Source organism: Coccidioides immitis (genome assembly GCF_000149335.2).
Source record: "Coccidioides immitis RS genomic scaffold supercont3.5, whole genome shotgun sequence".
NCBI classification, from domain to species: Eukaryota; Fungi; Ascomycota; class Eurotiomycetes; order Onygenales; family Onygenaceae; genus Coccidioides; species Coccidioides immitis.
The window spans coordinates 1,733,617-1,758,251 of record NW_004504307.1 but is presented as its reverse complement, the minus strand read 5'-3'; the positions used below and the strand labels follow the sequence as shown (position 1 = coordinate 1,758,251).

Below are 24,635 nucleotides of genomic sequence, written 5' to 3'. Positions count from 1 at the left end.
TCGAATGTCGTGATGCAACCCGTGTCACGTGAAAGTCTCTCCAGCAGGGTAAGGTTTATGCTAGTACATATATGGCTAGTTTAAATAATACTTGATTAGTCAGATACTCCAGATGTCTCGGCATTTTTGGTAACCACCCAAAAGCGTCGAACGCGGTTTCTCGAGCCAGAAGCCGGCATGCTTCAACGATACACGGGCCCAGTTGACGCGTATCACTGCTACACGCTTGCATATCCCATAGACACATGAGAAAGAAATCATGAGTGGGAGACTACTCTCCCGCAGCTCCGCGCTGTTATCTAGGAGAAGCGCTTTGGCCGCCCGACGTCTCCATCATGCAGGCGGTATTCAGTCCGGCGGGCTCCTACGCACGCAGGGAAATGGATATTACCTACGTGCACGCCTCCCCTCGGTGATCCGGCAGAATTGGATACATAATGTCCCCGCCGTGCGGACGATCTCGTTTGCGAGGATCATTCCAAAGTTGGCGATGAAGTTAGTGCGGGTTCCGGCGATGTTTGGTGGAGCGATGATTGCGGGGTTGGCGTATTTGCAGTATCAGGCTTCTCGTACGTTATTCCCTTTTCTCATGCGGAAGGCGATGTGGAAATACATGGCGATGGGGCTAACCCGTGCATTTACAATATCCCAGAGGCGGGGAATTATGTCATTGATTTTTTTAAATCCGCTGGCGAAACGGCTGGAGGAATTGCATCTAGCGCTATTCAGGGTATCCAAGGAGTAGCAGAACAGACCCAGAGAGGATGGGAGAGGACGACGGAAGGGATCGAGTTACCCGAGTGGGCACAGAAGATACTTCGATTGGAGGAGCATGCTGAGAAAAACGGCGGCGGGTCCGGTAGCGATGGAGCTGGTGGAAGTGGTGGCCCTAAAAAGAGCAGAATTGGTGCCGCTGGGGTGGCAGGCGCGACGACCGGCTCGGCTCTCGGGTACGATTCGACAGACGACGAAGTTGCGGAAGGGCGGCGAGCAGTGGACGAGCAAATGATGACTCTGACGAGGAAGATGATCGAAATCCGAAACATGCTTCAACGCATCGGGCAATCAAACTCTCTCACCCTCCCTTCTATCGTTGTTATTGGTTCACAGTCCTCCGGGAAAAGTTCGGTTTTAGAGGCCATTGTTGGACATGAGTTCCTCCCCAAAGGATTGAATATGGTGACGAGGAGACCTATTGAATTGACTCTAATCAATACACCAAACTCTCAGGCTGAATATGGAGAGTTTCCAGCTCTGGGTCTTGGCAAAATCACTGATTTCAGCCTCATCCAGCGTACTTTGACAGAGCTAAACCTGGCGGTACCGGAGAAAGATTGCGTCGCGGATGATCCTATTCAGCTTTCAATATACTCACCCCACGTGCCCGATTTATCTCTTATCGACTTACCTGGTTATATTCAAGTTGCCGGCCGCGACCAGCCGGCGGAACTGAAGCAAAAGATTTCCGATCTTTGTGACAAGTATATCCAAGGACCCAACATCATTCTCGCAATTTCTGCAGCAGACGTTGACCTCGCAAACTCGACAGCACTAAGAGCTAGTCGTCGTGTTGATCCACGAGGAGAACGTACAATCGGGGTTGTTACGAAGATGGATCTTGTCGATCCCGATAGAGGGGCCAGTATACTCTCAGATAAGAAATACCCCCTGCGATTGGGATACGTGGGAATAATCTCACGAATTCCTCCTACTTCGGGATTATTCTCAAGAGGTTCTGGTAATTTAACCAATGCTATTGTCAAGAATGAGAATACGTATTTCGGCAACCACCCTCAGCAGTTTGGACCTGGCGCTGAGGTCTTAGTTGGGACGACAACATTGAGAAAGAAATTGATGCGTGTTTTGGAGCAGACCATGGCGGCCAATTTGGCCAGTACACGGGATGCGGTGTCGCAGGAGCTGGAGGAGGCGACATATGAATTCAAAGTTCAGTACAATGACCGGCCCCTGAGCGCAGAGTCGTACCTTGCGGAAAGCCTGGACAGTTTCAAGCATTCATTTAAAGAATTCACTGAAAGTTTCGGCCGCCCACAGGTGCGAGAATTGCTGAAAGCTCATCTAGACCAGCGTGTGATGGATATTCTTGCCCAGAGATATTGGAATCGACCCATCGATGACTTATCACCTCCCCTTCCTGATCCCGATCCCCTCACAGACCTACCGAAAGCCGATCCAGAGTCTCTCTATTGGCACAGAAAGTTGGATGCTTCGTCCTCAGCCTTGACAAAATTGGGGATTGGACGACTGGCCACTACTGTTGTGGCAAATGCGTTGCAGAATCGCGTCGATGATTTGATCGCCTGCTCCACATTTGCTTCACATCCATACGCTCAAAAGGCCATTGGAGATGCCACTACGAGCATCCTGAATGACCGATTTTTTAGCACGAGCGATCAGGTTGAGAATTGTATCAAACCATACAAGTACGAAATCGAAGTTGATGACTTTGAATGGACAAAAGGCCGAGAGAATGTCGGTAAGGTATTGAAAGAAGAGCTAAAGGCTTGCGAATCGGCATTGAAGCATGTTGAAGACTCGGTGGGAAAACGTAAACTCAAAGACGTCATGAACTTTGTTGACAAAGTGCGAAGAGGCGATGTTCAAGTTGAAGGTGATGGTACTGGGGGAGCAGGCGGATTCAGTGCTGCCCTGATACAAAAAGGTTTGTATCTTCGCCCCGTTCCTAGTTGACTTTGGGATGTGAGCTCACGTAATATTAGGTCGAGAGGGTGCCTTCCTTCGAGACAGGGCCGATATCATAAAGATGCGGCTCTTGGCTGTTCGTTCAAAGCAATGCGCTTCTAAGAAGAACAAATATTACTGTCCGGAAATATTCCTCGACGTTGTTGCCGACAAACTCACCGCCACAGCCGTCCTTTTCCTCAACGTGGAGCTTCTTTCCGAATTTTACTACCATTTCCCTCGTGAACTGGACTTGAGGCTCGGTCGCCATCTCTCCGACGCAGAAGTTGAGCGATTTGCGCGCGAAGACCCGCGGATTCGTCGTCATTTGGATATAATTCAGAAAAAAGAGATGCTTGAGCTAGTGTTACAGAAGATTGAGAGTTTAAGACAGCTGGAGGGAAGGAGCAAACCGAATTCCCAGCAGCGAGGCTCACTCTCGAAAGAGAGAGCGAAAAGTTGGCGTCTCTTTTAGGATCACAACAACTTAACCATCCTTTACTTACTTGTTTCTTTTCCGTTAAAGCACTTTGCATTTCTTCAACTGTCTTCCTTTACTTTGCTTTTGCCATATTATATACCAGGGACTTATCACATTTTGAATGGCGTCAATTGTTCTTTTTTGGGCCATATACAGGTGGTTTCGTTCCATATCTTTCTATTCTTGCAACTAACGGATGAAATTCGGGCGGCCCTCGCTTCTGATGAGAAATATTATCTCTTCTCTGCGTATAGTCTTTCTTTTCCACTTCCCGTGTCTTTTTTTAATGCTCCGAGTATAGAGTCGGAACACTGTACCACTATTTTTGTTTGCCTGCTATCGCATGGCATCGAGAAAGAAAATGGAGATACCGGATTCGGCGTTGGGATCAATGCAACACTCCGTTGAAATGCAAGGCGCTTTTGAGCCAGAGTAAGAAGAAAAGTTCTATAGTACATAGTCCACCTATGGACCGCCATATCCCAGCATAAAATTGGTATACAAGAACCCCGTTTGTCGTCGAAATCGAGAAACAGACACAAAAAAGAATGCAATGCAACTCTTCAAAACGCCAGTGAGCCCCCACGGCCAAAATGTGTATATCATAACGACAGTCGCAAAAGACCCATATCTCCCACCACCGACAGTTTTCACACTTTCGCCCGTCCACCGGGTGAACACGGATCCCCTAGATCTGGTCCTGCAGTCTCTGTCTATCATTCCACTTCACTTTACCCTCCACATCTTTGATCTCTTCCAGCGTCGAACCCAACTTGACCACGGAAAATCGGATCATCCGGGGATCCAACCCCAGCGTGCGACGGACTTCTTGCTGCACGGGCCCAGAACTGTCGAAGCGCATTATGAAGTGGTAGCCTGTGGTGTATTGTGCTTGATGCTTGGTGGTGGGGTGTGGGAGGCGGAAAGCACCCCAGTTTGTGAAGCCGCGAACGACGCCGCCGGAGCGGAGGACTTGGAGACCGGCGGTGCGGGCAATTCTAAAGACAGGTGTTGGGTGAGCTCCTTTTTATCGGGGGGGATGGGCGGGATTTTAGGGAGACGTGTAAAGAGAGTTGAGAGCTTACTCTTTTACTTCATTGAGACTGCCCGGACGGACCTGCGAAGATGACAGTTAGAGACCTTCGGATTCTGGGAGATGGAAGCAGTATGGACTGCGAACGTACAATTGCAATTAGTTCGTATAGCATTGTTGAAACGTGAGGAGATGGACTAGGTGGCGGAGGGCGGGTTTGGACGGTGAAGAAGATGAAGATTGAGGGTTGAGAGACGCTGTATTTAATTTTCAGATAATTGTATCAATTCCGTTACTGTAATTTATTTGGGACATATGGTACTTGAATTTCTCCCGTATATCTCGTTGCAGTTTAGCGTACAAGCAACTTGTCAGGTCAGGTATTGGTATTACCAATGTCCCCAGCTCCATGAGAAGGATAAGAGCGGCTGTTGATGTGTGCAGATAGGCATTGCAATTCACAGAATTTCACAGAGGATAAAACCACACAAAAGGTTAAAATACTGAGAATTATGGTACTCTAGAGCTCATCTGGTAATCTAGTTTGTTCTCTGAACAATTGGCCTTTCACAGGCTCTGAAAATACTGCCGACTCCAAGTTTCCCGTCGGAGAATGACCAAATTCCAGACTCTTTTCGTCCGAATGAAGCAGCATTTCTCCCACCCACACTAGCTTTGCTGTCGCATCCTTGCATCGACACAACAGAACATTGTTACTCACCAGAGAGTGAAAACAAAAAAGAAAAATTCAATTCCATTGTGATCAATTCATTTCCCACTGTATCTCAATTGCGCCATCAGAATGTCGTCGGCTGCCGTTCGAATTGTGAACCCGCTGTGGAGTGCCTTTGCGGCAGCTCCCAAGGTCCGAGTGTGCTCTTCTCCCCTCCGCTATGCCGCTCCCTCTTGGAATGCATTCTATAATACCAGGAGGGGCTTTTCACAGAGCGCTTTCTGTACGTATAGCATAATTGACCCATGACTTTATATCTCCGCCTGGTTCATTTCTCACAACATTCGCCGCATAACACCGCCAGATGCGCTTCAACCTTGGTAACGATTTTTGCTGACTCGATTGACTATCAGGCCAGGCGAAGAAATACACCGAGCAGCATGAATGGGTCGAGTTGTCCGCAGATAACACTACCGGTACGGCTAAATCCGCCCTCTAATAACGTCCCTGCCTCTCCATCCCTCTCTAACACTTCTCTCTAGCCACTGTTGGTATCACCCACTACGCTGCCAAGTCCCTAGGAGATGTTGTCTTCGTCGAACTTCCCGCTGTTGAATCCGAAGTCAGTTCTGGAGAAACCATTGGCGCCGTGGAATCGGTCAAGTCTGCTTCCGATATCATGTCTCCGGTCTCTGGCACCGTCGTTGAGACCAACACTGCGTTGGAGGAGAAACCAAAGATCGTCAACGACTCTCCTGAGGCTGACGGTTGGTTTGTCAAGATCAAGGTCACCGACCAGACTGAATTGGAAGGATTGATGGATGAGGCCGCTTATAAAGCTTCCTTGGAGGAAGAGGAGTAGGCTGCGAACTTCTTTTCATTGCCGATTGTCTTGAGATGCATGCGCCTCATTTAGGGTCTCCCCGTTTGTGTCGTTTGTTTAAAAAAAAATAAAAATAAAATAAAAATAAAAAGGACTAGAAAAGCCCACAAGGAATGGTCGTCCCTCGCATTATCGATTGCTGGAATTCGCCGGCTGTCGTCTCAACACTCTTCCATCCTTCGACGTCCATTGCGTGAAATGTCGAAGTATAAGTCGTTGTTCTACGTTCTCTTGGTCTATGATTTACATGATCTTGTACTAAATGCTCTAACCCTCGGGCTGAAAGAGCGTAGAACTGGGAGCGATTCGAGCTGGTTGCTATTTTGCTTCTATCTCGTCTAACTACGCTGCATACACGATGTTCTGTACATACATCTTTCTTCAACAGATTCTACATCCTAATCCTACCACCCAAAGGAAAATTTGCGCAAAGCCGCATCAATATTCCCAGCTAATTTCATCGTCGCGTCCTCCGTACGGAGCGTCTACGTAACTAAGTACTTAAGCAGTGCGAAACTTTAAACGGTTCACAGCCCTGCTAGGTCCACGGCAACACATCAACTTCAAGAAATGCTCAATCCGCTCCTACAATCCCCAGCCATTCTGAAGGCTAAATTATTTCGAAGCCTTGAACCTGGAACGTAATGCAGCTTTCTTTTTTTCCCGTCATACTTGGTCGGGATGACTCCCTAGTCAGCCTTGCTCAGCCAAAACTGCTAATATCTCGGCCGCCCAAACATGTCGATCCTTAGCTGTTGGGCCGCGTGGACCTTGTTGAGGGACCTGGTTGGAATCTGCTAGCCCTTGAATCAAGCGATTCAAGCCCCTCTCCTGAGCCTCGCTAACAGGCGCAGTTCGAGCAAGTTGAGAGAGCGGCCGTCTCTTCATTTGCGGGATTCGAGTTGAATTTTTTTTTTTTTTTTCCTCCCTCCTTTGCTTCGTTTCCTCTTCTTTTCGATTGGCATACATGCCACACGCTGAGAAACGTCTGTTGTCTGGCTGGCAGCGTTAAACACGGCAGATGAAGCAGCTGTTGTCTAAGGCATGGCGCTATCGTCAAAACGGGTGGCGACAAACAGCTGTGCTCAACACGGTGGGTATATCCATTTTCACTCTCTTGAATATCGCTCTTCTGGCCTGGAGCAGCGCGAAACTTGGCACCATCAACGGGAATGTCATCCTCTTCAGAGGCAATTGCGCCACCACCAAGAAAGCTAACATATGGTTGCATTTACTTCTCAATGTCTTCTCCACGGGAATACTCGCCTCGTCCAACTTCTTCATGCAAGTTTTGAGCTCTCCATCCCGGAGCGAAGTGGATTCTGCCCACAGGAAGAGCATCTCCCTTGAAGTCGGCGTTCCATCCATCAGAAACGTCTTTTACATCTCCAATTTTAAGAAGATATGCTCGTTTCTCTTTTTCCTCAGCTCAATCCCGGTCCATCTGTTCTTCAACAGTGCCATCTTTACCACCGATTATCAAGGGAGTAAGTGGCAACTTACTATCGCGTCAGAAGGCTTCGCCAATGGCGCCCAATACTTCCCGCCAGGCGCATTGCTCTTGCCCGCTGGTGCAGCTACGGGTGTAACGGGATACGGTCAACCAGTTAGTCTTACCGATTACTTAGACCATGATTCAGAAGTGATTAAGAAAATTTCATCTACGGCTAAAGAATCCCGCGGCTGGAAACGCATCGAGGTTCCCGAGTGCCGATCACAGTATCAGTTTTGCTCCGCGCGCACTAAATACGGTGATGTGGTGATGGTTGTCGAGTCCCACAACTCAAGTTTCATGTTCAGCAGAGACAAACGTCTGGGTTGGACGCGAGACGGCATCTTCGAATCTCCGTCTCGCAATGCTGCTCAATTTTGGGACCCGTATGTCCCTGCTTCGGAAAGCAATTCTCTTTGGTTTTCTTCTATGTGTAGCACGGAGGCAGATCTTAACCCACGGACGCATCGCTTTGCAGGATGTTTTCAAAACTGCAGCCGTGCTTACGGACAAATTGATAGGGGATACGACGTCCTTCCCGCAGACAGGATCAACCCACATTATAGCTTTAACTTTTTGCTGGACGAGTTTGTTGAGGCCAGCTTGCAATCAAAAAGACCGATAGTTAAGTCTCAAAATGCCTTGAAGTTTGACCTGAAATATTGTTTAGTTCAAGAGATCGACCCAGTTTGCAAAGTCGGCCTCTCAACCAAAGTGCTGCTGATCGTCTTCTTTTGCCTTATAACGAAAACATGCCTATGTATAGTGGTCCTTGCAACACCACGTCCAGAGGATTCTCTGGTCGTGCCAGGAGATGCTATTGTCTCGTTCATCACAGCGCCAGAGGAGAAAACTGCGGCAAGATGCACACTGGATCGTTTCGTTGCAGACAGGATTTCGAGCAGCATGACATCCAGACCGATACAACCTCAACAGGAACCACCACCACAGCCGCAGCAATGGCGCCGAAGAAATCGGCGATGGCTTTCAGCTATACCAATTTCAGCATGGGTGCGGAGTTATTTTATTTTCACAGGCGTAATTATCTTCTTGGTCGCCATGTTTGTGACTGCAAACAACACGTACCCTGTCAAGGGCGGGTAAGCACACCCCCTTCCTTTTTTTCGCTTTAATCTCGAGGTTAACAGCTTTCTAGACAGCAAGCCTTCTCTCATAGCCCACACAATGGCCTCCTAAATACAGAAGGGTCCTCAGGGCTATTACTGTTGCCCGCCATTATATTGGCTAACGCACCCCAACTGCTTTTGTCTTTTTCGTACTTTGTGTATAATGCATTGTACACAAGATTATGTGTTGAAAAAGAGTGGAATTCACTTAGCCAAAAATACCGCCCAATTCGTGTCACTCGCCCCCGAGGCCAACAAATATCAACCTACCGACTCCAGCTCCCATATCGGTACAGTATCCCTTTGATTGTCATCAGTGTACTTCTGCACTGGTTAGTATCAAACACGCTATATGTCTTCATTCTCGAGGGCGGTGAGTTATCCGTTCTGTTGGGCCCCCTTATATGCGGATTCGTACTGATATTGTATCCCTCACAGGCTATTTTCTGGTCGAACAAAAATCTTATCAATACTTCAATCCGGTGCAGCCAGATCCTGTGCCTCGTGTTTCTGGTTTTAGCGATGATTCCTACGTTGGTATTGGCTTCTCAACAATATCGATCCTTGTTGTGCTCTTGATTGCCTGCTTTCTCGCCACCATTCCTTTTATATTATGCAGCAAGAGGATGAAAGGTCCCATGGTCTTGGGGGGGAGCAACTCGATGGTGATATCCGCTGCTTGTCATTTGTCTTTAGTTTCGGCAACGGGTTCAATGTCGCCATTGGCTGGGAGCGAAAGAGAGGACGGGTATGAACAGGTTCCATTGAGAGAATGGCCCCAAGCCACCTCACCGAAAAATAAGCTGTTTACGCAGAAGATCTCTCAGCTAGAGACGTTTGAGGTGCAGGGTCTGCTTGAATCCGCCCAGCCTCCCTCAGGCGGAGAGCAAAGGCAGGGTGAACTAGATTGCAAGGATGATATAGGAGCAAGTGAGAAGGTTGCATTGATTCAAATGGCGCAAAGTCGACTTCGTTGGGGAGTGGTTAAGATGCCGGAATCATTCTACCAACAGTTTTCAGATATGGGTGAAGACGTGGGTCACCTTGCTTTTGGTATAAAGGAGCAAAATGTTGAGGAGCCCGTGGATGGACATTGGTATGCATAACATAAGCTGCTAGAAACTTGTGCTAAAGCGGCATGATATGGATACTGTATAGGAAACTTTTGGGGTACTTCCATAATAATGTGTTATATTCATATTTGGACAATAGTTTCCGCTAATGACGCATAACGAGTAGATGTAGATAACTGGTTTAGGTGGTTGCGAACGGAAAGTTGAAGGGAAATCATTAGAAATGGATCCAAAGACCAACGAGCAAGCCTGGAAGCTTGCTCTACCATATTCGGCTCACTGTTGCTCGCTGAGCATGTGGAAGGATATTGAAATGCAAGGCGGGCTTTACGGTTGATGAGTGATGACATATATCAGTTTCTGCAGGGCTTTTTGCGGTCTCATTGTCGTGCTCGCTCGCTGTCAAAACATGTATCGAGAAGTATCCAGGAGAGTTCTATTTGCCTCTTAGCCTGTCATCACTTCCCTGTAGTTCAGCTGGGACAATCGTCTGTGAATCAAGCATTTGTGGTGGTGTCGCTGCTGTTGGTTTGACCGCATATTGCATATATTCCCTTGAAAGTGGCTCTGCGGCAAGGTTGGCTTGAGCAGCCCGGCGCCGTCTTCGAAATAACCACCATCCGGCAGCAATTACTGCACCAACTGCTGCCGTGACACCCACCCCGATGCCGGCAGTAGGTCCGGCCCCGAGGCCACGGTCGCTCCTATTGTCTGCTTCTGAATCGGAGGTTGAAGTGACTGGTGGCGACGCTGTCGTCGACGAAGGCATTATTGATGATGACGTTGTGGTGGTGTCGGACGTGTCGTCAGTGGCATTTACAATGCTAAACTTTGGCGAATCAATCGGAGCGCCAAAGCGTGTGCCGTTAACGATCAGGAACTGGAATAAATTCGATCGAGTCAGATCGAAGCCGTAGTCGACGACCGTCCACGAGATCTTTTTCGGACGATCTACCGTATCGGCTGTGTAAATCGAAAGTGAGTAAACCAGCTTCATTTCTCCCAGCGACCTCGTCAAGATGTCAAGGTGGAGAAAATGGCGTACATATGAGCCAGCTAATTGTCATGTTGACTTGTGGCTGATAAATCCCCAGCGATAGGATGTTATAGCTATCTGTTCCATCCCAACGCAGGGTGACTGTTTCGCCGAGTCTATATTGTCTGCTGCCATCTGGTCCAGGCGGCTCGATGAACTGTGCTCGGACAGCCTGGAGGTAGTTAAACACAAGAAAACAGAGCTGCCATAGTAACAACATTCTGTTCACTTGTAGATGAAGAGAGGATCACCATCAAGTTTCACGAGAATCAGCAAGGGAAAAAAAACCGAGACAAAAGGGACAAAAGTAAAAAGAAAACCTCTACGGAGTACTCCGTACAGGTATCGACTCAAGATGTGGCCCAAGGCTTCACCCAGCAGCGCAATCAATTGCTATCCACCCTACTACTCAGGCAGCGGCTTCAGCTCTGTGCCAAGGGGAAGGCGTGGGTCCAACAGTCTTTGCAACACGCCAGAGGACGGGAATGCTCACTAGTCTGGTTGGTAACAGGGCTCATTGGCGGATAGACCGGGAACTGTTTCAGCACATCCATGCGACGCTCCTGACAGGTCCATGATTGATGGTTGCCATCACAGCTCTGGGGGCGAAAAAAAAACAAAGGGGGGTACGGAATACGACGTGCTAACAATTGGGATCGGGTCATCCTTGTCACAATGGGCCCATTGCTGGAATCGTGACAAAACATTTCCTCGACGTTGAGGAACCGGACTCGGGAGAGAGCGATTCCAACAGGGAGTCTGGAGCCTCTCATCTGCCGAAGAAACATGCTAGTTCCAGGAGAGTGGTGGCTCTTAATTATTTCAGTTGAAATGTTCAATTTCGCGGAATTGAAGCCGAGTCATCTCACCTTCTGGAAAATGGGTATTGAAGTGCAGACGAACTCGGCTGCTGAGTTTGATGGAGGCTGCAATCCACCGACCCCAAACGCCGTAAATGAAAGCAGTCCCTAGAGCGATGGAGTAGTACCAACGCTACATCACGATAGAAAAGGCGAGCTCACATTCCGAGGAGCAACATTATTCACAAGAAATATCTCATATTAAAGCCCGAGCGCGGTAGTCCGTACAAATGCAATCTAGCTGCCATAATCCCCTTCTTCGCCCTCAAATTCAACTCTAAAATCTCGCCTAAATAACTTGACGCCGGTTTGTATTCCCAGCTTGCTTCCCCGCTATATCTCAGTGTCTTCATGGAGAGCATGAATTTCCCTCTGGAGCGGATTCACTCGAGGCGAGGTCATGTGATAGCGATTAGAATTATGGATGTGAACCAAATGGTTACCCATAGTCGAGCCTCCCATCAAATTCTCACTAGAAGCCTCAGGGGTAACTTCGGCCTAGATTTTGTGAGTGTACTCCGTAAACGTCTATGTATTCCGTAGATCGACCGTCAATCTAGGCCAAATTTGCCGCTAAGACCATGGCGCATGAAAAGCGTCGTTTCCTGTGTAGCCCTAAGCATGAAGCTTATCGAACCCCGTCATCCTAGGGCATCTGTCTCTAGGCCGAGCTTTGCCTAGCTTCGTCCTTTTCACGGCTTTATTTATTCTCGATCAATATGTGCAGAGTGTGTCAATCAGATGTCACTGTAACAATGCAAGGAGAGATCATAGTATGTACATAGCTGTTATACGGGAGGAATCGATTCTCGACATATTGGACACTGCAGTCGCAGTCTCATCCAAGTCTCCAAGCACGAACTATGGAAAATATGGCGGCACGGGGTAACCATATATGTACGCCGACTCAGAAGATTTGTGGCACTTTCGGTCACACTAGTCCCTGAACTGCTTGCTCCGCTTCCAGGGGTTAAGAGAACAGGCACGTCGATGTCCTGCATGCAAATGGCGCAGTCGAAAACCTTTCTTTTCCGGTCCTTGTTGCCTTGTTTGTTGTTGTCTCGCGAGTTTTCAGGACCGTCCCGCTGTTCTGCTCGGAGTGAACTTAGAGGTAGGATATCACCAGATTCCAAATCTTCACCTGATCCACTAGCAGATGCATCTCGCAGTATTGGGTGATAATCGTATGCTGGTGGAACCCAAGTCTTTGGGACAAAGAATCTTGGGCCGAGAATATCTTGGGTAACGAGCACCCAGTTTTGGATCCAAATCCACGAAGCAAAAGCGAACAGTTCAGCCGAGCTAAACGTCGTTAACACGGCGTTGCGGGGAAACAGGTAGAAGTACGTAAAGGGGAAAATACGCAACATGCTTTCCCCAATCACGAACTCCCACCGAAGCGCTTTGCGACAATTGCGCATGATATTTCGATATATCTGGGGTATCCAGAAAGAAAGGTAGATAAAGATGAGAATATCCGCGTATATCGCAGCAAGGCGAGTTGGCCAGAAAGTCGCCCACGAGGAGAGGAAAAACAAGCTGAAAAGTGTAAAGTAAAACCGTGTATACATTGCCCCTGCGCTGACACCGGGTTCGCTGTTGGCCTGCCTTTGATTTGGGGGTGTCTCATCTGAGGGACTGTCCTGATCTGGAGGAAGGATGATTGGAGTGGCACCGGTGTCACGCGGGCTTGGATTAGTAGCCGGTGCGGGAAGGGAACCTGGCTGAGTGGAAGAAGTTTGAGAAGAGCCAGAACTAGAGAGAGCCTCTCTTCGCTCGGGCTCCTGGATTGTCCATATCTCAATCTGGAACTTCATTCCTAGAAAGCTGATGGAGAAAAAAGCTAAAAATGAAGTAGCGGTGATTAATAGAAACGAAGCCTCTGACCAGAGTTGAACCAATACGAAGGATATCAGCAGAGCGTCTCCCATTGACATCACCGCAATCGTAAAAAAGCTTACTCGGCTTCGCGTTGATGGGGTGGACGATTCTTTCATCTGCCGCATAAGCAGATTGATATGCAGAATAAAAATGCCAGCAATAATAACAATGAATCGTTTCGCATATTTAGAATACTCCTCACGCTTTAGACCCGAAAGATAAAGTTCATCCTGAGGGGTATAGACTGGAGGCCCCTTAGACTCAAGGAAGAAGCCACAGTCAGGAGAAATCATAGCAGCCGACATCACGATTGGGGGTGGATTTGGAATAGGAGCGCCTTTAGGAAATCGAAGTTCATTTTCAATAGCATTTAGTATAGACGTCTGGGCAGTTGTAGCTCCAATTACGACAGGATGCTGCTGGATATAAACGATATATTCGCATTTAGGAGTCGGAAATGCCGCTGTCTCCCCGTCATAGGGCAAAGACGACCAAGGCAAGTATTGTTCTGGCTGGGTCCGCTTTAATTCCAGAGCATCAGAGAGGGTCTTGTTAAGCAATCGGCGAGAGGTTTGGAAACTGTCTCTGGACAAAGCGAAATGAGGCAGAGCCGTAATGCCAGCAAACTTCTCGCTCGTAGTGGTCAACACGATTGCCCCTGTCGCCGGGAAGTGTATCCCAAACAGTGGCACAACCCAACTGTCGCCGAGGGCATCGTTCATCTCCACTAACATGCGAGCTCTGATATCTCTGACGGAAACGCCGTTCACATCCAAGGCCTTGCCACCTTCCTCCTCTTGAAAGTCAAGGACGAGTCGCCCATCATTTGCAGTGATATTGCGCCCAAACTCATGTGTGAAGTAGTCATGCTTTGTTGCTATGGACGTCAAGTTCAGGTTTGGGCGATGGGCGAGCTCTGGTTCCATCCACCGTACCCAATCGCCCCGCACCCTGCCAGTGACATTTCGGTACACAGGGAGAATCAAGCCCGTCAGGTTGGATTCGGGAGTGAGATCATGGGACTGAGCTAAAGAGAGCTCCGGGACCGATATCCCGTAGGTATGAAGGATAGAATGTAGTTGTTTCCTGGCTCGAGTTTGCACCACAGGGAGGAGGCCCCATGCGTACCCGTCGTCCTTTGTTAATCCGGCGAGCGGCAGCCAGCGATCGTTCTGGCTATTTAAATCCCCATATCTTGAAGAGTTGAGCCAGGACAACGCGCGCTGTTCGTCAGTTATTTGCTTTTGGAGCTCCTCCTTGGACACCGGCGCTCGTGGGTGCGGATCTGGCGCGGTGAAGAGGAAGAACAGGAGAAGGAAGACGAGAAAGGCACGGCGGCTATCCATGAACAGCAACCAACAGAAACCATGGAAGCCTTATCCCTTGTTCTGAAATGAAAATCCATTGCCAGCGCCAAATTTGAGGCCGGATGGTGGCGAGAAGTCTGTATGCAGGACCAACAAATGGTGGTTGAGATGTGGAAAGGCGCGCCTGTGAACGCATTCCACCAAATATGCTTTCACCTGGGATTGCTAGACCAACGTATGTATCATGAATACAACAACAAGACAACAGAACAAACCAATTTCCCTCTGTGAATTGATATGATTGTGCTGAGCATGGCAATAACAACTGGATAATTTTTGCTTTTACTCTTGTTCCTCCCATGGAAGAAGGATTTGCACCATCCTCAGCCTTCATCAGCCATGGCTTCGAATCCCTCAATCCCCGTCCCTCCACGGACTCCCACTCCTCCATCTGATGAACCCGCGACTGCTAATTCAGTTGGCTCTTCTTTGGCGACTCCGATGACAGCTTCGTTCTCCCGCGATGCCCTTTCCCCCATGGTCGACACGTTTGCATCTGGAGGTATGGGATACGGCTAGTTCAACCTATGGCAAGCAAGGGCTAATGCGAAAGTCTTTTCTCAGATCCCGCTTGGAATCCACAGAGACGAGCCAGCCAGGATATTTCGGGGCCCTTCAATTTTAAGCCGACCGCTCTTGCGAAAACTCCAGTCGTGAAATCCGTAAGCCTGAGCTTATCAACGGTCACCGAATTCAGCTAACCTCGACACAGGGCGTAGGGCAGCGTCGTGGCCACAAATACAAGCACAGCAGCGTATCTCATCAGATATTCCTCGAGCCGCCTCCAAGAGCACCGCTGGCACTCCCCAACTCGTTGCCTATTCCGACATTAAAAGAATGCCGTGGCAGTATGTCTAAAGAGCAAAAGGTCCGCTTTTGGTGGAGCTTATGCCATATGGCAGTTGCCGGAAATACGCTGTGGAGTGCTCATGGATCTATGGCCATGACTGGACTTTCACATCTATTACTTTTCGACTCATTGGGAGCCATGCTTTGCGTCGCTGTTGACGTCCTTGGGAATTTTGAAGTCTGGAGGCGATCGACTGTCCGTCACCCGTTTGGCCTTGAACGTGCTGAGGTGGTCGCCGGCTTTGCCCTTTCTGTCTTGCTCTTTTTCATGGGCGGAGATCTCATATCTCACGCTATCACTCATCTCCTAGAGACTTCGGGTTCAGGGTCCCATCGTCCACATTCTCATGGACGTGTTTCCTCCGGGAGTATTGATATCACTGCGCTTCTTGCTCTTTTAGCCACTATCATATCCGCCATTGGCCTGAAAAACCATGCAAGGATTGGAAAAGCAATGCGCTTTGCATACATTGAGTCGTTGCCTTCTTTACTCAGCAATCCGGCACATTTTCTAACGCTCTCATGCTCCTCTCTCTTGCTGCTTCTTCCTCTTTTGTCTGTGACTATCTACACGTGGATGGACAGGGCCTTTGCTCTGGCAGTTGCTGTGTCAATGTGCGCTCTGGGGATAAGACTTGTGGCTACTCTTGGATCTATGCTTTTGATGTCATACTCAGGACGGGGAGTTTCAAGCCTGATGAAAGACATCGTGTCTCACCCATCTGTCTCAGGAGTCGAAGAAGCCAAATTCTGGCAGGTCCATTATGGGCTTTGCATGGCAAATCTCAAACTTAGGGTCGCTGGACCGGAAGATAGCCTTACCAAACTGCGGGAGCGGATCTCAAGTATGATCAAGGAACGACTCGGAGGAGGATATGGATCTGGAGGCCAGAAATGGGAGGTCTCCATTCAGTTAAATGTTGAACAGCTGTGATCTTTCTCCAAGCATTGGATTCAAGCTATTCAATTGGTTCTTCCCACAGCATACCATGATACCCTTGAAGCAATGTTTCTTGTGTCTATTTGTTCTATGTGGCTGCTATAATACGTTTCAGCCTATGTTTACATTTTGAAAGTGCACTAAAAGCTTCGAGATGCTTCCATGTCAAATCCTGATAATGTGACGAGACTTCTCCTGCCAACTCTTCTCTTTTGCACTATCCTCTCAGCAGTTAGTTCCTGCTATGGGTAAACAACATATCACCGTCATCATCAAGTGCCGGTTGCTGTGGCGATCCCAAGAGAAGTGAATTCAGGCCAGTCTCCTAACATTTCTTACACAACAAACTCTCATTCATCTTCCTTTTCTTCCAAGCCTCTCTTACAAAGCTATGCGGCCATGATTCACAACCATCATGGCTCCACAGTCTCTTATCAAGGAAACTGATAATGAAAACTTAATTGAAAGACCTGCTGATGTACAAACGCCTTGCTTTTTGACCTTACCATTAAATGTGCGTCAAAAGATATATCATTTCGCTCTTGTTCCGGAGCGTGTCTTCATCAAGCCATTTGTCCCAACGTGCTTCAGGTCGGGCAATGATGAGCAGAAAAAGTACGAGAAACCAAATCTCGCTGTTTTACGTGTCTGTAAACAGATTTACGAGGAAGCAGCTGTAGTGTTCTATAAAGAAAATAAGTTTTCGATCGTCGTCCCGGACTTTCTACTCTGCATGATTCAGAAATACCCGCGCCTCGCGCAAAACATCAAGCTTATTCGCCATGTGGAAATCATATTTGATATTTGCGACTTCCATTATCTCACTGGTGTGTTTCGTGTTCAGTTGGAGATGATGGGTCAGACTATAACGCGTCAAGAGGATAAATTCCCTGCTGGCAAACCGGCTGCAAAGAAGATCTTTGCTGTCAGTGCACGTCTCGCAGGTGCGGAGGAATACATAGTTGGCAAGGGCAGTGGAGACAATACCAAATGGGACGACGAGGGTGACGGCACCGAAGGTCATGACGCCGAAATCAATAAGGGAAGCGAGAATGGACCGGCACAACATGTCGAAGATACAGATGGAAATGAATGCAAAGTGGAAGTCCACTGCCAGGGCGCCGAAGCAAGCACGCATTCTTTCTCTTCAGACTATACGACCGATACCACTCCCACTTTTCTGGATTCAGCCCATGAGAAAGACATTGCAAGGCTCAATGATCTTCTTTGGGGCCGAACCCTAACATTCATTCGCCAGCGCCTGCAGTTAGAACATATTTACATGGATTTTAAAGGTTGTTTCTGCCCTGGTGGGTGCTGTCGTCCTATCAGTCATGCCATGGAATGGGGAATTATCAAGCATTTCCGCCATGGTATACCCAATTTTGTGTCCATTAGTGGGGCAAGCGAAGCAGAACGCGAGGAAGTTGTCGACATTCTTCATAAGCAGCGTCTGACCAGGAGGGTTGTCGAAAAAATGTCAATGGGCGAAAATGCCGATGAAGAGTTTGAAAATACGCAAAGAGGCAAAACAGGTGATGGAAAGGAGGAAGTACGGAACGAAGCAGAAAAGGTCGGCAAGGAGGTGAAGATGGATCCGCCCAACTCGCCAAAGAGGAAAGTTCACAGAGAAGACGTTGCAGATGGGGATGGGAAGGACGCAGAAGAGAGGATCGAGCCCGCACTGAAGAGTAAGGGTAAGGAGAAGCAGAATCCGAAGGACACGGATGCTACAGAAGACGCTTCCCTGCACAACGTTGGAACAGCCCCTACATGCTAAAATGAGGTGACTGAGACCTTAAAGGTGCCGTATCCAACAAAAGGGTGTTGCATAAGCTCAGTTTCCTCGGGTTTTGGCACTTGAAAACAATGAACGAGAACTGAAAAGGGATGCAAGGTTAAAATGTAGTTATTTTACATCTATTTTTCATACCGTCCTTTGGGAGTTTCTCGGAAAACATAGTTGAATTGACAGAATTGAACCAATTGTAAAATCGCAGAGAAATTGTAAAATCGCAGAGAACATGCCAGAGTCCTTTTCTTCATGCCTCCACGGAACCGAACCATTCGTTATATTTTTGGACATCCTGTCCTTTTTCTCTGCGTCTCCGTCCCTTATACTCTATCGGACCCGACCAGCCGCTCAAGATTGTATTGCCACCTGGGTCTCAATCGAATTCACCCAAGTATTGTTTACGAAGTGCTGGCCAGCATTCCGCCCTCCTCTATCTTGCTCAACCCTGGCTCGCCAGCTTCTCTCTCGGCTCTTCTTCGTCGTTTTTCCAAAAGCATCTCTTTTCTATCTGCGAGCATTTTCAATTGTCTCGATTCGACCCCTTCAAGCCAGTATCCAAAGCTTCCGCCGACGGTCGCAAAAAGTGGGTAAACCCATAAAGATTCTCTGTTAAAGAAGGGGCGCATTTCGATACCGAGCTGCCAGAGACGGACGGCAATACCTATAGAAGAATATGTCAGGCATCGGCTATTATACAGCGGGGGATATAGTGCACGGTGTATGTGAACTTAGGTAATAACAGCGAAGCAATTAACTGTAATTTTGCAAGATTATGCACAGAATACAAGGTTGCGTACCGAAACCGCTCCAAAAAAGCACCTTATGCACAGGCATGGTGGGTTAGAATGTGGTTGATGCGGAGCGACCAAAGTGAGATGTGCGGATAGTAGGCGTGATATGGTCTCAATGTAATGTACAGGAAGAGAAGGCGGGCGACTAGTATCCTCTGGCCTCTGATTTTTATTGGGGTTTTCCCTTAGCGAGGGCCGCAATTGAGTCCTGAGCGTTTTGATTCGGGATGATGTCGTCGCGATGCGTTGCACACCAACCCTTCGTCGGGAAGGACTGTCGGAACTGGGGGAACCTTTATCCGTATCCGTCGCGCTCCAGTGGAAGCTTGAGCTGCCACACCGGCGCATGCAGCCAGCAAGGCCTGGCAATGTGGAATCCTTCCCCTTACAGTCACCCTCCCGGATATTTGTAGCGATGGCTACGTCCGATATTGAAATGACTGGTACCAAGCGGTCGGGAGAAGAAATCGGCAATGTCTATCGGAAAAAGTTCAAAGCTTCGGAGCTGCCGATCTCTCCTGCCCAGCGCGCAGCCATTGATAATTTGCTTTACTCTTTCAAGAAGAAGGGCGGATTTGATGCTGCGCGGAAGAAAATATGGGCTGAATTCAATAATGATAGTGTAAGTCCAGAGACAACCAATGCCTTAGATCTAGCCAGCCCAACTAGTTACTGAATTCCGATACGTTTCTTTATAGGAGGCGAAGAAGTCTTTTATCGTATCTTTAATTGAAATGGCGGAATCTGAAATTGAACGTGACCCTTCGCTATTATCCCGCGAGAGGGGTAAAGCTGCTACGCTTATAGAAGGCGCTGTGGATCGAAGCGATCTCTACAAAAGTGTAGAAAACGCAATAGATGCATTGTCTGCCAACTGTCTTGAGGAAATCCTCGACACCCTTAGAAGTATTCGTCGGCAGGAAGTGGGCGAGGAGATTGCTATGGCAGAGCAACGAAAGGGCAATACTACAGATGAGGAATACGCCCGTTTGGTAGAAGCTAAGAGGCAGGAGAGGGAAGAAGCAAGATTGAAGGAACTAGAAATGAAGAAAAAACTCGAAGAAGAACGCGCCAAGGCTGAAGCAGAAGAACGACAGAGACAAAGAGAGCTCCGGAGACAGCAAAAGGAAGCTGAACGAAAAGAACGTGAAGAGCGCGAGGAAAAGCGTCGTGTCGAGCGCGAGAAGCGGCGCGAAGAGGAAAGGAAACTTGAAGAACAACGAGAAAAAGAGCGCGAAGAGCGGAGAAGGCGACGTGATGAAGAAGAGAGAGAGCACCGAGAACGCCGGCGCGAGGAGCGCGAAAGGGAACGAGAGAGAGAAAGAGAACGTGAAAGAGAAGACGATCGACGCCGTGACGAGCGCGATCGCGACCGTGGGAGAGACCGTGATAGAGATTGGAATCGTGACGTAAAATCTGAGCGAACACCCAAAAAGGAACGGTCCGATACTCCACGGGAACCCTCTCAACCTCCCGCACCTGTGGACGAAAAGGCTTTGGAAGACGAAGCTCTAGAACTTCTTCTCAAGGAGGGGAAGGAGCTTGCCGCCAAATCCCGGCAACGTCCTGAATTTGATTTTGAGAAAGCAGAAGCGTTGGAGATGGAAGAGCAGCAAGCCCAAGCACCACATCAGGCGCAAACACGAACCAGCATCCCTTCTCGTCCAAAAACAGAACGAGCATCTGATCATACAACACGAGAAGCTACTGAAGATCGGTACGACAAGTACCGAGGCCGACAACGTGATGATTCCAGAAGCAGGTCGCGAACTAGGCGATCGTCGCGCTATGAAGATGACCGATATCGTTGGAGGGACTCTGACAGGAGAGATTCTGAGAGAAGAGATCGTGAGATGGACCTATATCGGCCATCACGTGAGAGACATGATCGAGATGATCGGTCGGATACACGGAGGAGGAGTCGTGTCCGGAGCCGAACGCCTATCCGGGATCGAGATCGAGGCGACGGCTATCGGCCTCACGATAGAGAAGGGGAAAGAGAGAAAGACTCAGATAGGGACTTCAATCGGGACCGGGACAGGGACAGGGAGAGGGATAGGGACAAGGAAAGAGAAAGAGAAAGAGAAAGGGAAAACGACAGAGATCAGGATAAGGAAAGAGGGAGGGATAGGGATAGAGACCGAGATAGGGAGAGGGATAGAGATAGGAACCGGGATCGGGATCGGGATCGAGACTGGGATCGAAGTGACCGTAGCTATCGTCCCCGCGCTTACTCTCATTCGCGGTCACGTTCACGTTCACGGCGTCGAAGATCAAGGTCTCGGGTTCGTTCTCGCTCTCGCTCCCTGACACGCAGGGGCCGGGAGGAGAGAGACCGCTCTGAGTCCCGCAGGCGACTATCTCGTCGATCTAGATCGCCTAACCAGCTCGATATTGACCGCTATGTGCCACCGACCTCTACTCGAAGTCGCTCGCCTAAACGAAGGGTGCGCTCACCGGAGCGGGACAGAACATGGTCCGATAGGGACCGCGTTCGTGATCGGTCCCGTGATCGGGACAGAGACTGGGATAGAGATCGCGAGCGCGATCACGATCGAAGCCGGATAGATCGGTATATCCCTGGTGGTGGCTCTGTCGTTGGCAGTGCGAGTTCAGTCCGTGGCTCGAGTGTTGATAGAGATGATCGCAGGAGTAGACGGAGAAGCCGGAGCCCTAGGAATGATTTTCTGTACGCTCTCTGCTGATGGATAATCATCGAAACTTGATTTTTTGCTTGGGTTCAAGGTGCATATTTGCGCGGCGCATATTTCCTACGAATAGTTGGGCCGGTTCAAGTTGTTGACTCCCGCCTTCATCGTTTTCGTTTCAGCTTTTTGGTATATACCCTAGTCATGTGTGTAATGGGCACTGTTAATGTCTGATGGATAGATTGGTATGGAGAAGGAATTTGGTCCCAATTTGTTGTCATGCTTCATTGCAGATTGTAGCGGAAGTAAATGCCAACTTCAGGAACCGAACCATGAACGCTAGTCGTCAAATACACGTTAGCCAAGGTGCCGCAAGGCGCAACATAAATCTATCGGAATGCCTCATCCTCGCATAAAAGAAAGAGTCCCTCTCAATGTCAAAAATCATTAAGCCCCCAGAGTATACGAGAACCTCCAAATTGACACTTTCATTTTATTTTACTTCCCAGCTTCATCCCCGCCGCCGGGGTCCTTTGATGGACATTGGCTGGTCTCTTTATTTGTGGCATTATTACTCTCCTCTTTGTTCTTCATGGCAGCTTTCATGGCAGCTTCATACCCGTCATGCTCGTCATGCCGTTTATAGTAATACGTTTTTGACGAGGCCGGTCGTAGTTCATGGGAAAGGCGCTCGATGATTGTCTCCCCAAGTATTCGGATGGATTTTTCATTTCTACCGGCTTTGTTCCAGACAGAGATGAGGTGGGTTTTGAAACGGACGGAGGAAGACACGCCCAGAACATGATCGTGCTCTAGGGAGGTCGAAAAAAAAGAGGAAGAACAAGTTAGATTTGTTGTGCTTGATATAAATCTTTAAGGCTCTTTGAAATGCAAAAGCAGCTCGCGACTTACCTCCTTGCACGGCGGCTTGTAGTTCATTCGCCATGCAGAGAATGGCTAGTTCGTGAAAGAAGGCGTGGCATTTCGCCTTGGGGACCTGGAAAGTCCAACACCCGCCGTTCGCGTTCTCGGGGTCCTCCCATATTGGCTTCGTTCCTTTTCTGAAAATATGTACTGAATCTCGCAGCTTGACTTTATCCCAAGGATAATTGTTGTATACTCGGTAAAAGGTAGCGATATCCGCAACATCCCCATGTAGCAGATATAGTCTCTCGTCGTAGTTGGTTGACTCCACCTGCTTTTCGTACCATACTACCCATCGGTACTGGAAAGGAAGCGGCCGCAGTTTGCCAATAATATTCTGGTGGAGGGATTTGCGGGTTGCGGGGGATTTCGTGTCGTCGTTACTCTCGTCTGGCTGCAAATCTGGGCCTGTGGTCCTAATGCTCGGATTGCTCATGGTGGACGAGGGCATTTTTTGGAATTTGCAGCTGGAAAAAAAAAAATGGCCGGAGATGGGCATTCGGCAGCTGTTTTCTTCTTCCAGGTAGAAGAGACTCAAGCTCAAACCATCTAGGACCAAAGGAGAAAGGGAGACGTTTTCAGGATACACGCGGTCCGCACCATTTGCCGGGATGTTTGTAATTTGCTGTGCTAGTTGATGGCTGTGCACCCAGCATCACACTCGTAAATGAGAGAAGTCAGCCTGCGGCTCTTCCAAATAAGCAAAAATTCAGCAGCCACCTAAACACAGCACAATGTTAAGCTAGTTGAAGCTGGGATAGGATCGAAGCAGATCCACATTTCATGGGATGCTGAAGCATTGATGCCGGAGCGGGCAGTTAATACCGCAGATTGTGAGGAGTTGAAAGAGGCGCGGTCAACCCCAGACACGGCGGTTAAGTAACTATGTACTCCGTACGGAGTATGAACTTGTTAGTCAACGAGCTATGACCCCCGCCGGCCCAAGTCCGAAGAACAGCGCGCCTTCGAGCCGGTGAGCACACTTGGATTTGTCTGCAAGTTAAACGGCAATGATTAGGCCTTCACTTTATAGCGCCAAAGAACCCCCTTCACTCTCATTCCGGACATCCAAGGCCAATCAGCGTAGGCTTGGTATGAGTTCGGGGGGTTTAGTTATGGAGACGATTGCTCCCTACTCCGTAGGCGTAAGAGAGAATGCGGAGATTAGGCTTTGGCCAGTTACCATGCGGATACCTCCGCACTTCTCCGTACAGAACCACGGATACTTACCACTGCCATGCCGCAGAGCATGCCGGTTACAGGAGAGCCATTCGAGCCATGCAAAAATTTTACATACATGCTCCATATGTATGTCGGGAACAGCCTTGTGGCGCGTCAATTGGTCACGAATCTGGCCACTTCTCTTTTGTCTCTCATTTATTTTTCTTTTTATTTGCTTTTTTTTTTTTTTTTTTTTTTTTTTAATTTTCTACGGAGTACATAAATTAACTGTTACCTGCTAGCCAGCTGTAGAGCGAGTTATGTAGTAGCGTGTTCATGGTTTAATGATTTGTGTTTCTGTCGCTCGACCGTTTTGCAGGTTCAAAGACGAGCAAAACCCGAGAGAACTCGAAGGAAAAAAAAGAAAAAAAAAAAAAGGATTGACCTTGGCAGGGCTCGAACCTGCAGTCTCCTGATTCGTAGTCAGACGCGTTGCCAATTACGCCACAAGGCCAGTTGGTCATTCACGTGATCAATTCCATATATTTTTTTTGGAAGAGCGTGAGCCCCAGAAGGAATATGTGAACTGAGGGGGCGTCTCGACTGCGGCGACGGCGGAGTTTGTAACTCGCGCCGCTGTGACTGAGCGAGCCGTCTCGCTGAAGTTTCGTCAACGCTACCGGGAGGCACCATAAAAAATATGTTCCTAAAATCCACTACGGTAGGTACAGTACTCCGTTGTTATCATATGATCTGGTTCCCTTGACCGCCCGTTAAGATTGGACAGCAGAATCGAATGATGTCAGATTGTCGCACTACAGAGAGTTTACGGAGTACCGTACTCCGTACTCCGTAGTCGATTTCTCAAAACTTTTCATGCGTCGCAACGGTTTTACAGCCTCGAATATTCAAGGGCAT

At 48.6% G+C, this 24,635-nt stretch overlaps 11 protein-coding genes and 1 non-coding gene across 12 annotated transcripts; 6 read left to right on the top strand and 6 right to left on the bottom strand.

Moving 5' to 3' along the window:
* Window positions 1-151: 151 nt before the first annotated feature.
* CIMG_09017 (MGM1 family protein) lies at window positions 152-3,583 on the top strand. Its single transcript, XM_001239395.2, has 3 exons — window positions 152-569; window positions 653-2,683; window positions 2,742-3,583. The coding sequence occupies exons 1-3, from the start codon at window positions 260-262 to the stop codon at window positions 3,176-3,178; spliced, it is 2,778 nt and encodes a 925-aa protein (XP_001239396.1). The 5' UTR covers window positions 152-259; the 3' UTR covers window positions 3,179-3,583.
* Window positions 3,584-3,588: 5 nt separating this feature from the next.
* CIMG_09015 (mitochondrial 37S ribosomal protein YmS16) lies at window positions 3,589-4,432 on the bottom strand. The gene is made up of 3 exons (XM_001239393.2): window positions 4,369-4,432; window positions 4,270-4,301; window positions 3,589-4,182 (listed from the first exon to the last, which is right to left on the bottom strand). The coding sequence occupies exons 1-3, from the start codon at window positions 4,390-4,392 to the stop codon at window positions 3,873-3,875; spliced, it is 366 nt and encodes a 121-aa protein (XP_001239394.1). The 5' UTR covers window positions 4,393-4,432; the 3' UTR covers window positions 3,589-3,872.
* Window positions 4,433-4,697: 265 nt separating this feature from the next.
* Window positions 4,698-6,134, top strand: CIMG_09014 (glycine cleavage system H protein). The gene is made up of 3 exons (XM_001239392.2): window positions 4,698-5,173; window positions 5,304-5,366; window positions 5,433-6,134. The coding sequence occupies exons 1-3, from the start codon at window positions 5,020-5,022 to the stop codon at window positions 5,750-5,752; spliced, it is 537 nt and encodes a 178-aa protein (XP_001239393.1). The 5' UTR covers window positions 4,698-5,019; the 3' UTR covers window positions 5,753-6,134.
* A 660-nt stretch (window positions 6,135-6,794) lies between these two features.
* Window positions 6,795-9,598, top strand: CIMG_09013 (uncharacterized protein; the record flags this gene model as incomplete). The annotated part of the gene is made up of 4 exons (XM_001239391.2): window positions 6,795-7,651; window positions 7,787-8,365; window positions 8,422-8,765; window positions 8,831-9,598. 4 exons carry the CDS (start codon window positions 6,795-6,797, stop codon window positions 9,496-9,498), a joined length of 2,448 nt encoding a protein of 815 aa, XP_001239392.2. The 3' UTR covers window positions 9,499-9,598.
* Window positions 9,564-10,841, bottom strand: CIMG_12262 (uncharacterized protein). Its single transcript, XM_012358317.1, has 2 exons — window positions 10,511-10,841; window positions 9,564-10,428 (listed from the first exon to the last, which is right to left on the bottom strand). The coding sequence occupies exons 1-2, from the start codon at window positions 10,719-10,721 to the stop codon at window positions 9,902-9,904; spliced, it is 738 nt and encodes a 245-aa protein (XP_012213740.1). The 5' UTR covers window positions 10,722-10,841; the 3' UTR covers window positions 9,564-9,901.
* A 701-nt stretch (window positions 10,842-11,542) lies between these two features.
* On the bottom strand, window positions 11,543-14,666 carry CIMG_09011 (RING finger ubiquitin ligase). Its single transcript, XM_001239389.2, has one exon. The coding sequence runs from the start codon at window positions 14,586-14,588 to the stop codon at window positions 12,150-12,152; it is 2,439 nt and encodes an 812-aa protein (XP_001239390.1). The 5' UTR covers window positions 14,589-14,666; the 3' UTR covers window positions 11,543-12,149.
* Window positions 14,667-14,809: 143 nt separating this feature from the next.
* Window positions 14,810-16,732, top strand: CIMG_09010 (cation efflux family protein family). Its single transcript, XM_001239388.2, has 3 exons — window positions 14,810-15,111; window positions 15,174-15,271; window positions 15,322-16,732. Exons 1-3 carry the CDS (start codon window positions 14,949-14,951, stop codon window positions 16,390-16,392), a joined length of 1,332 nt encoding a protein of 443 aa, XP_001239389.1. The 5' UTR covers window positions 14,810-14,948; the 3' UTR covers window positions 16,393-16,732.
* Window positions 16,733-16,813: 81 nt separating this feature from the next.
* Window positions 16,814-18,178, top strand: CIMG_09009 (uncharacterized protein; the record flags this gene model as incomplete). The annotated part of the gene is made up of 1 exon (XM_001239387.1): window positions 16,814-18,178. The coding sequence occupies one exon, from the start codon at window positions 16,814-16,816 to the stop codon at window positions 18,176-18,178; it is 1,365 nt and encodes a 454-aa protein (XP_001239388.1).
* CIMG_09008 (NADH-ubiquinone oxidoreductase 14 kDa subunit) lies at window positions 17,784-19,204 on the bottom strand. The gene is made up of 2 exons (XM_001239386.2): window positions 18,991-19,204; window positions 17,784-18,854 (listed from the first exon to the last, which is right to left on the bottom strand). Exons 1-2 carry the CDS (start codon window positions 19,025-19,027, stop codon window positions 18,592-18,594), a joined length of 300 nt encoding a protein of 99 aa, XP_001239387.1. The 5' UTR covers window positions 19,028-19,204; the 3' UTR covers window positions 17,784-18,591.
* Window positions 19,205-19,225: 21 nt separating this feature from the next.
* On the top strand, window positions 19,226-21,689 carry CIMG_09007 (uncharacterized protein; the record flags this gene model as incomplete). The annotated part of the gene is made up of 2 exons (XM_001239385.2): window positions 19,226-19,606; window positions 19,683-21,689. The coding sequence occupies 2 exons, from the start codon at window positions 19,226-19,228 to the stop codon at window positions 21,687-21,689; spliced, it is 2,388 nt and encodes a 795-aa protein (XP_001239386.2).
* Window positions 21,690-22,130: 441 nt separating this feature from the next.
* Window positions 22,131-23,007, bottom strand: CIMG_09006 (translation initiation factor eIF4E; the record flags this gene model as incomplete). The annotated part of the gene is made up of 2 exons (XM_001239384.2): window positions 22,131-22,444; window positions 22,545-23,007. The coding sequence occupies 2 exons, from the start codon at window positions 23,005-23,007 to the stop codon at window positions 22,131-22,133; spliced, it is 777 nt and encodes a 258-aa protein (XP_001239385.2).
* A 1,151-nt stretch (window positions 23,008-24,158) lies between these two features.
* CIMG_15099 lies at window positions 24,159-24,231 on the bottom strand. Its single transcript has one exon. It is a non-coding gene; the product is annotated as a tRNA-Arg (tRNA).
* Window positions 24,232-24,635: the final 404 nt, after the last annotated feature.

What these genes read in the sequence shown, in the direction of transcription:
- CIMG_09017 (XM_001239395.2), top strand. Translation starts at nt 260, where the DNA reads ATGAGTGGGAGACTACTCTCCCGCAGCTCCGCGCTGTTATCTAGGAGA. An exon ending in TTTGCAGTATCAGGCTTCTC is followed by an intron (nt 570 to 652) that starts GTACGTTATTCC and finishes ACAATATCCCAG; the next exon opens with AGGCGGGGAATTATGTCATT. An exon ending in TGCTGCCCTGATACAAAAAG is followed by an intron (nt 2,684 to 2,741) that starts GTTTGTATCTTC and finishes ACGTAATATTAG; the next exon opens with GTCGAGAGGGTGCCTTCCTT.
- CIMG_09008 (XM_001239386.2), bottom strand. Translation starts at nt 19,027, where the DNA reads ATGCCTGTGCATAAGGTGCTTTTTTGGAGCGGTTTCG. An exon ending in GCTTTTTTGGAGCGGTTTCG is followed by an intron (nt 18,855 to 18,990) that starts GTACGCAACCTT and finishes ATTCTTCTATAG; the next exon opens with GTATTGCCGTCCGTCTCTGG.
- CIMG_09010 (XM_001239388.2), top strand. Translation starts at nt 14,949, where the DNA reads ATGGCTTCGAATCCCTCAATCCCCGTCCCTCCACGGACTCCCACTCCT. An exon ending in CGACACGTTTGCATCTGGAG is followed by an intron (nt 15,112 to 15,173) that starts GTATGGGATACG and finishes GTCTTTTCTCAG; the next exon opens with ATCCCGCTTGGAATCCACAG. An exon ending in AAACTCCAGTCGTGAAATCC is followed by an intron (nt 15,272 to 15,321) that starts GTAAGCCTGAGC and finishes ACCTCGACACAG; the next exon opens with GGCGTAGGGCAGCGTCGTGG.
- CIMG_09014 (XM_001239392.2), top strand. Translation starts at nt 5,020, where the DNA reads ATGTCGTCGGCTGCCGTTCGAATTGTGAACCCGCTGTGGAGTGCCTTT. An exon ending in CTTTTCACAGAGCGCTTTCT is followed by an intron (nt 5,174 to 5,303) that starts GTACGTATAGCA and finishes ATTGACTATCAG; the next exon opens with GCCAGGCGAAGAAATACACC. An exon ending in GTCCGCAGATAACACTACCG is followed by an intron (nt 5,367 to 5,432) that starts GTACGGCTAAAT and finishes ACTTCTCTCTAG; the next exon opens with CCACTGTTGGTATCACCCAC.
- CIMG_09011 (XM_001239389.2), bottom strand. Translation starts at nt 14,588, where the DNA reads ATGGATAGCCGCCGTGCCTTTCTCGTCTTCCTTCTCCTGTTCTTCCTC.
- CIMG_09015 (XM_001239393.2), bottom strand. Translation starts at nt 4,392, where the DNA reads ATGCTATACGAACTAATTGCAATT. An exon ending in TATACGAACTAATTGCAATT is followed by an intron (nt 4,302 to 4,368) that starts GTACGTTCGCAG and finishes TCATCTTCGCAG; the next exon opens with GTCCGTCCGGGCAGTCTCAA. An exon ending in AGTCTCAATGAAGTAAAAGA is followed by an intron (nt 4,183 to 4,269) that starts GTAAGCTCTCAA and finishes ACCTGTCTTTAG; the next exon opens with AATTGCCCGCACCGCCGGTC.
- CIMG_12262 (XM_012358317.1), bottom strand. Translation starts at nt 10,721, where the DNA reads ATGTTGTTACTATGGCAGCTCTGTTTTCTTGTGTTTAACTACCTCCAG. An exon ending in GACAATTAGCTGGCTCATAT is followed by an intron (nt 10,429 to 10,510) that starts GTACGCCATTTT and finishes CGATTTACACAG; the next exon opens with CCGATACGGTAGATCGTCCG.